This window comes from Buceros rhinoceros, unplaced genomic scaffold, assembly GCF_000710305.1.
Source record: "Buceros rhinoceros silvestris isolate BGI_N320 unplaced genomic scaffold, ASM71030v1 scaffold19860, whole genome shotgun sequence".
In the NCBI taxonomy this organism is placed as follows: Eukaryota; Metazoa; Chordata; class Aves; order Bucerotiformes; family Bucerotidae; genus Buceros; species Buceros rhinoceros.
Genome location: NW_010390394.1, coordinates 3793 through 11431, shown reverse-complemented (window position 1 = coordinate 11431; position 7639 = coordinate 3793). Strand labels below are relative to the sequence as shown.

At 57.4% G+C, this 7639-nt stretch overlaps 1 protein-coding gene across 1 annotated transcript; it reads left to right on the top strand.

Annotated features, from left to right (window-relative positions):
• Positions 1-1471: 1471 nt before the first annotated feature.
• Positions 1472-7526, top strand: ARID3A (AT rich interactive domain 3A (BRIGHT-like); the record flags this gene model as incomplete). The annotated part of the gene is made up of 6 exons (XM_010137773.1): positions 1472-1544; positions 5169-5352; positions 5578-5822; positions 6125-6394; positions 6565-6654; positions 7485-7526. Coding segments are annotated over 6 exons (904 nt in total), but the record flags the coding sequence as incomplete, so codon positions are not given.
• Positions 7527-7639: the final 113 nt, after the last annotated feature.

Below are 7639 nucleotides of genomic sequence, written 5' to 3'. Positions count from 1 at the left end.
GTTTTTTAAACGACTCTATTTTGTGCCTGACTTTGTTTTCCACCTTGCATTTCTTTGTATATGTTTTGGAAATCCATTCTGGACTGCTGAGTTTTGTTTCTTTTCAATGGCTTTAAATTCTTGCCGGGCTTGCTGGGAGGAATTGGTGTCTATAGCGCCTTCGATTGGTGCTAATTTTTCCTTCATGTGCTCTGACTTTTACTGCTGGGCCATCGATCTGGCGGTTTCCAATTTGTCATGGTCACCCAGGCGCTCTGCTGGAATCAGGCGAGCCCTGGTTTTCGCACGGAGCCGCCACTTCATCTCCCTGGTGTAGGGGCTGTGCTCGCCTCCCCAGTGCTGTCCGTCAGCTCAGCCTGGGGGGTTGTGTCCAGGGGTCCAGACTTGCCTCCATCCAACACACATGGGTATCCCCACAGTCATACGTGTTGATCTGCACAACCACATGCGTGCTTACTGGCTTGCACATGCTTTGGTGCGCCCACAAACTTGCCTGGAGACACAGGCATCAGTGTGGGTGCACTCATGGTGCTGCACTCGTGGTGCACACACGTCTAGCTTTGCACACACTGCAGAAAGTCCTTGTGCCATTCAGGAATGTGTCACTGCTGTGCTCACACTCTGGTCCCCATGTGCAGCCGAGGAAGATGGATTTGGGGTCCCCATGCCCACCTAGGAGACATAGCTTTGCAGTCACCTTCCCCAGCTGAGGGAGGAGGATTCGGCAGCATGTCCCTTTGCAGAGGTGCCTCATACTGTCCTTGACCATTGATCAGGCCGTGTCTCATGATGACATGGCTCGGGCATGCTTATCAGGTCATAGATAGCCCTGTCATCCCAGCTGAGTGGAGCAGCCCCAGCGCCTGCAGCTCCCTCACTGGCACCCAGCACCGTGGTCCTACGAGGTAACCCTGCCTGAGACGGGCCCGGCATCTCCACTGCATGGGTGGATGTGTATCCCTGCAGGTGAGGATGCCGATCCCATGCTGGGACCTGGTGAACATCGACACTACTCAGTGCAAGGAGGCTGCTGAGCTGGACAGGCTCAGCTGAGTATCCTGGTCCCAGAGACCTGCTGGGGGATCTGGAATTTGCTGCTGCCCTATCTACACTGGTGTCATCTTCCTGGGCTGAAACTGTCATCCCTCCACCTAGGGAGGTGAGGGGTGGGGAAAACTGAGGCACAGATGCAGCATCTCTGCAGCAAGGGTGCAAAATAGCCAGTTGTGTGTGGGAAGCCCATGCCAGGCCCCAGGCATGGGGAGAGCCCAGCACTGCCAGCATAGAGGGTGCACTGGGGGATCCTCTTCATGGCACAGGGACTGTCTCTCATTGCTGACAGAGCAGGCAGGTGGGGCCAGGGGTGATCCTGTGTCCTGGCACAGCCAGGGTCCTGTCCCTGTCACTGCCCGCTCTGCCTCATGCACCCAGATGTGCCAGCAGAACTGACCACCCTCTCTCCTGCCCCCAGCTCTACGAACTGGATGAGGACCCGAAACGCAAGGAGTTCCTGGATGACCTCTTCGGCTTCATGCAGAAGAGAGGTAAAGGTGGGTGGCTGGGTTGGGCGCCATTGGCACCCCTGCCTCGGCTGCCTGGCGGGGACTCCTTCCATGGTCCACTCGGGCTCTGAGCTGCTCTGGAACTCCATGAGCACTCCCAAGCAGGTCCTGCGTCATCTTCCACCCCCACCTCCTACACGCACACGCACCTGCATAAACTCATACCCAGCAGGTTTGCCCCATGCTGTCCCAGGCAGACCCCCCTCCACGGGGTGCCTGCTGGCCAGGGGGTCCCCTGGGCCCCCCCGAGCTGGGACTGGAGAGGATGCCAAATGCCGGTGCCCATTAGTGAGGCCCAGTGGAGATGCCCATTAGGAACACCCGATGCCCGTGTTTGCAGGGCCTTTCAGTGGTGCCTGGTGGGGATGCCCTTGGCAGTGCCCATTAGCAATGCCCGTTAGTGCTCCCCGTTAGCAGTGCCCAGTCAAGGTGCCCATTACCAGCATCTCTTAGTGATGTCCATGATGATGTAGGAGAGGGGTCAGTGGACTGGGCAGCACTGGGTACCCAGGGGTTAAGGGCTCTCCAGCCTGCCCAGCTGCATTGGAAATCTTTGCTATTGCATGGGGGGGCTGATCAGGCTCCCAGGGACTCGATAAATGCTTTAACCTTCGCCCTCCCCGGCCGGGCCTGCGACAATTAAAAGTTGCCGAGTGTGGGCATGTGGCCGGCCGTATTAATTAGAACCTTTTGCTGGTGTGTGGATTAATGAACACGCTGCTCAATAGCCAGTAAACCCCAGGCAGAGGTTAATGCCGAGCTAATTAACAGGGGAAGGGGGGTGTGTGCAGGAGCAGCAGGGTTGGCTGTGTTTGGGGTGGGCAGATGATGGGCAGAAAGAGGCAGTTGCCCCAAGCTGTGCCTGTGGGAAAGGTCGTGAAGGTACCAGCCTGCCTGAGAGGCGGCTGTGATTGAGTTTTGGGTTGGGCTGAGATCCCACCATCCTGTTTCCTCAGAACTGGGCTGCAGGTGGCTGACACAGCCATGGGGCTCACACTGGAGACCAGCTGGAGGTGGGGGGGGCTGGTACCACTACAGGGTACTCCCTGGTGCCCCTGGCCTTAGAGCGGGGCTAAGGGGAGCGAGTGGAAGCATCAGCACTGCCTCGACCCACCCCCAGCATCCATCAGCTGCAAGATTCATGGGCTGTTCTGTGGCTTCATTATCTCTCTCTCCAGAGCTAATTAACTCCCTCGCCATTGGGGCCAGGGCTAATTAAGCAAGTGCCTGGTGTTGCAGAAAGGAGGGAGGGAGCCCGATGCTTCCCTGCCAATGCTGCTCCTCATCCCTCTATGTCCGGCTGTCTCAATCCTGTCCCTTCCATCCCGTGCCTGCTCCAAGTGTGTGGCATCCCCCCAGAGAGGGCAGGCAGGTGTGCAGGGGCAGGTGTAGAGGTGCAGGGGTGCCTGTGCCTGTTGGAGTGGGGGAATTGGGGAATTTGGGGCTGGGTAGCAAAGAGAAAAGGGACAGAGGAGTGCAGGGTAGGGACAGCATCACGGAGATCATCAGGATCTGGCTGAGAAACAGCACCCCTGAGCCAGGGGTCCCCAAGAGCCACAGGTTTTGCTGAGGCCCCCAGGGGTGCATGGGCAGGGTGCTGCAGCACTCAGGCTGTGTCCCCAAGGTGGCAGTGGGCCAGGGGATTGGTATCTACAGGGTGAGCCCTAATGAAAGGGGCTGCGTCCACCCTGCTGCCTGTCAGGGCAATATTGGCACTGGCATTTGTCAGCAGGGTGGAAAATTAGTGGGTCTGAAAAATGGGTTGGGGACAGCCCTGCTGGGGAGGGACTTTGGGGACCCCATGACACAATACAGGGACACCCAGCCTCAGTGGCACACCAAGTGTGGGGTACAGGCAGCGGGGCACCTCATGCCCATGCCCCAACCTCCATGGCACCCCAAGAGTGGTGAGTTTGGACATGGGGGGACTACCCATTTCTGCTTTTGCTCACTGGGGGGCTGCAGAACCTCCCATCTTCTCTCCAAGCCGAGGGCCCTACTGATAACACGAGGCCATTAATCAGTCAAGAGCTAATTGCAGCACCACAATGGTCGCATCACCTCCCCGGGCTTTTGTGCTGTGCCCTGGCCAGGGCCATCACTCTGTGGAGACAAAGACAGGTCCCTTTGTCAGCGGGATGGGCACTAGCTGCCCGCCCCACACAGTCCCAAGATTAATGGTGAGCTGCTTTCCTTAGATGCCAGGGCTGGAGAGAGGGGGAGAGAAAAGAGGTCCGAGGGATATCGATCAGGGACTGAGACCCCACAAACTCATAGGCATGTTGGGGTGATGGGGAGCCCTGGAATCAGGTCCCCCCAAGTGATGGGGCCAGTGCCAGCAGCCCCTGGGCAGTGCTAGCAAGGGACCGCTGTCAGATAACAGGTCAATAGCTCTGCCGTTTTCCCAGGCGAATAAACTGCTCTCCCCCTTCCCAACCCAGTGAACAACACTGACACACAAAAAAAAAAAAGTTAAATGAACTCAGTAAAGGAATAAAAAGAGCTCATTTTTCAGGCTTATGTGAAGAAGCTGAGCCAATATCGGGGCCATAAATTAGGGATGCTGGAGGATGGCGGTGAGTGACGGCTTCGTTTGAGGGGCAAAGCACAGCCGTGACAGCTTTCCCAGCCAAATGGATGGCTTTCCGATACAGCCTGCGCCCCACCACCCCGCAGGAGGAATACATATGGGATGGGATGGGACAGGACGGGATGGAATGGGACGCTTGTGCCTCCTCTGCCCTGTTGAAAAACCCAGCTGCTGCCTGTACCATTGCCTTGAGGTGCCGTGGAGCAGAGCAAGGCTGTGGGGCTATTTGGGGCTGTTTGGGAATGCTGGAAAAGTGGGGAGGGCATTGTAATGAGACCCTGTGGCTGTGGAGATCATGCCAGTCTATACTGGGCTCACAGAGCCCTGGAGGCCCCACGTTCTCTTTACCCATAGCCTCAGTGGGGATTGATGCTGGGGGACCAGGGGTCAGGGTCTCTACTGAGGGCACTTGAAGAGGATTTGGGGTCAGGTCTCCTGAGGCAGGACACTGAAGGGCTTTGAGCAGTTGGAGGGCTGTTGGGAGTTATCTGTGGGTTCCTTTGGGATATCCCCCTCTATGGGGCTCGGAGGGGTATTCTACAGGGAAGTTATAGGGTGAGTCCTTCCAGAAAGGTCCTTCCGCTTCAGAGAGGGTTATAGGGTGAGTCCCTTTACAGAGTTTAGATGGGGTCTCTCTTTACGGGGTCTTAAAGGGGGTTACAGAGGGACCCCTTCTGGGATCCTCTCAGAGATTTTACAGGGAGATGCTCTACAGGGAGCTCTAAGAGTTGTGGATTGATGACCCTCTCTAAGGGGCTCTGAAGGAGGCACTTGGCCCATACCACTGTGTCCCCACATCCCAGCTGAGAGTGTACCCAGCCCCACTGACAGACAGCTCCATCAATGGGAGACCCTGTGCGGGCATGCTGGGGTCTGCCCTGCTCACAGGCACAGTGCCAATCTCCCAGGCATGGAGAGATGCGTCTCCCTTTGTACCTGAAGTGGCAATGTTGGCTGTGTCCCCAGGGAGTGGGCTCATCCCACACCCTTTTCTCTCTCCCCTGTGTGGCTGGAAGGGACACCCGTGAACCGCATCCCCATTATGGCCAAGCAAGTGCTGGACCTGTACACGCTGTACCGACTGGTGACAGACAAGGGTGGCCTGGTCGAAGTCATCAACAAGAAGATCTGGCGGGAGATCACCAAGGGCCTCAACCTACCTACCTCCATCACCAGTGCTGCCTTCACTCTCCGCACGCAGTGAGCACCTGACAGTGGGCGGGTGGGCGGGGGGCACCTGCCCTGGGGCACCCACTGGCTCAGATGTCGCAGAGCCTCAAATGGGGTCTAGCATGGACTGCCCCAAAAGGGGATGGAGGGCTCTGCCCCTCCCTAGGTGGCATCCCCATCTTGGTCCCTGCTCAGCACAGGGCTGGCTGGAAAGCGTATGATGCTGGGTCTCATCCTGGCTCTCTCCCTGTGCAGATACATGAAGTACCTGTATCCCTACGAATGTGAGAAGCGGGCACTCAGCTCTCCCGGGGAGCTCCAAGCTGCCATTGACAGCAACCGTCGGGAGGGACGGAGGCAAACTTTTGGCACGGCTCTCTTCAACTACTCGCCGGCCAGCACCCCCACCCTGCTGAGCTCCCCCAAAATGCCTCTGCCACCTCTTAGCATCTCCACACACAGCTGCAGCCAGCTTGGACAAGTGCATGCCATTAAGAAAGGTGGGTGAGAAGCGTGTCTACCCCATGGCAGGCATCTCCTTAGGGATGGACACTACTCCAGCAGCAGGGTTGTTCCTTGTCTGCTCTTGCCCTTTTTGCTTGGGGGAAAAAAGGAATAATTTTATTCACTGAGTTCATTTCTAGAACTCATAAACCTTTATGTCTCCTGGATTTGGAGAAGGACCAAGCCCAGACACTGGGGTAGTGGCTTGCCCTGCCTCATGGGATGGAGGTGACACTGGCTGGGGATGGTGAGATGGGGTGGCGATGAGGGATCTGCTGAGCTCTCCTGGTCATTGCAGAGGAAAGCGTGCTGGCAGCAGCGGTGCCAGGTCGCATCACCATCCCAGTGGGACTGGCCAGCCATCACCTTGCAGCAGCTCAAGCAGCAGCCGCCTCGCAAGCAGCCGTGCTGGAGCAGCTGCGGGAGAAGCTGGAGACAGGAGAGCCCCCGGAGAAGAAGGTGGCCCTGACAGCAGAGGAGCAGCAGCGACTGGTGCAACACGCACTGCAACACAATCTCCTGGCTGTGGCCTCCCAGTTCCCCATGAATGTCAAGATCTCCAACCGAGGTAGTGAGATGCATCACCTCAGCTTGGGTCACCCCATCCCCGGGCACCCCAGGAGGAGCAGCTAGAGAGGAGCATGGATGCCCAGAGAGGCCAGGGCCCTGCTTCTCTCTCTCAGGCAGGTTCTTGTTTCTCTTTCTCTTAATGCTCATATTGGTATTTCCTTTCCCCAGATGACAGACAGGAGACTGCATTGAACCTGTCCACCAACGGCATTAGCAGTATCAACATGTCAATAGAAATAAATGGAGTTGTCTACACAGGTAAATAGAAGGGCCGCTTGGCCCATGTAATTGCGGCCAGGAAATCCAATAACTTATAGCCACTGCCTGGCCAGCAAGTCCTTCCTTCAATCTGATGTCTTTACTATAAAATCCATCGTAATGAAGTGGCAGGGCCTGAGGAGCCTGGAGAGAGGGGGCAGGAGAAGGAGGAGGTCAGCGAGAATGGAAATTGTCCCCCAGCAGGGGCTAGCAATGAAGGGCCAAAGTGGGGGATGGATGGATAGATGGATGGACAGACAGACGGACGGACGGACTTGGGCTGAGAAGTGCAAAGAGGCACCTGGGGTCTTCCACCACCAGGGGTTCCAGCAAGCAGAGCTTGGATCTGAGGTCACTCAAAGGCTGGTGTGCCCAGAGGGTCTCTGGCTGGGTGCAGGAATTGCCTGGTTGCAGAGCATGGGGTTGGGTGCAGAGGAAGGTGTTGCTGGAACAGAGGCTTCTTTGGGGAGCTGATGTGGACCTAACTGGCTAAGCAGCTTATCACCCAGATCCCTGCCTGCCCCGCGGAGACACCCCCAATTAAAATTGATGGCTTTTCCTTCAGGATGTAAATATTTAATGAGCTGGAGGGGTCAGGGCTAATCAGCACGCAAAGCTGCCAGCCAAACTGTCCTGGGCCACCCCTTTGGCCACACATGCCCCACGTGGGTGAGGGCAGCTGGACTGGGGGAGGCATCAAAGGTGATGGGTGGGGCTGAAGCCCCCAGGGGTGCTGGTCCCACCCTCCCCAGCCTGGATCCTGAGGGTCTGGCATGCAGAGCCCCCAGCCCTGGGCTTACCCTAATAACTCCCTTGCTCTTGTTCTCCAGGCGTCCTGTTTGCCCGCCGGCCCCCAGCCACTCCAGCACCAGGTGGAGGAAGCACTCAGAGCCGGCCAAACCCCGTGCCTGCCCCGAACCCACTGCTCCCCGCACCCTCGCACAGCCACACTCCCACCAGCACCTCGCCATAGGGGAGCTACCCC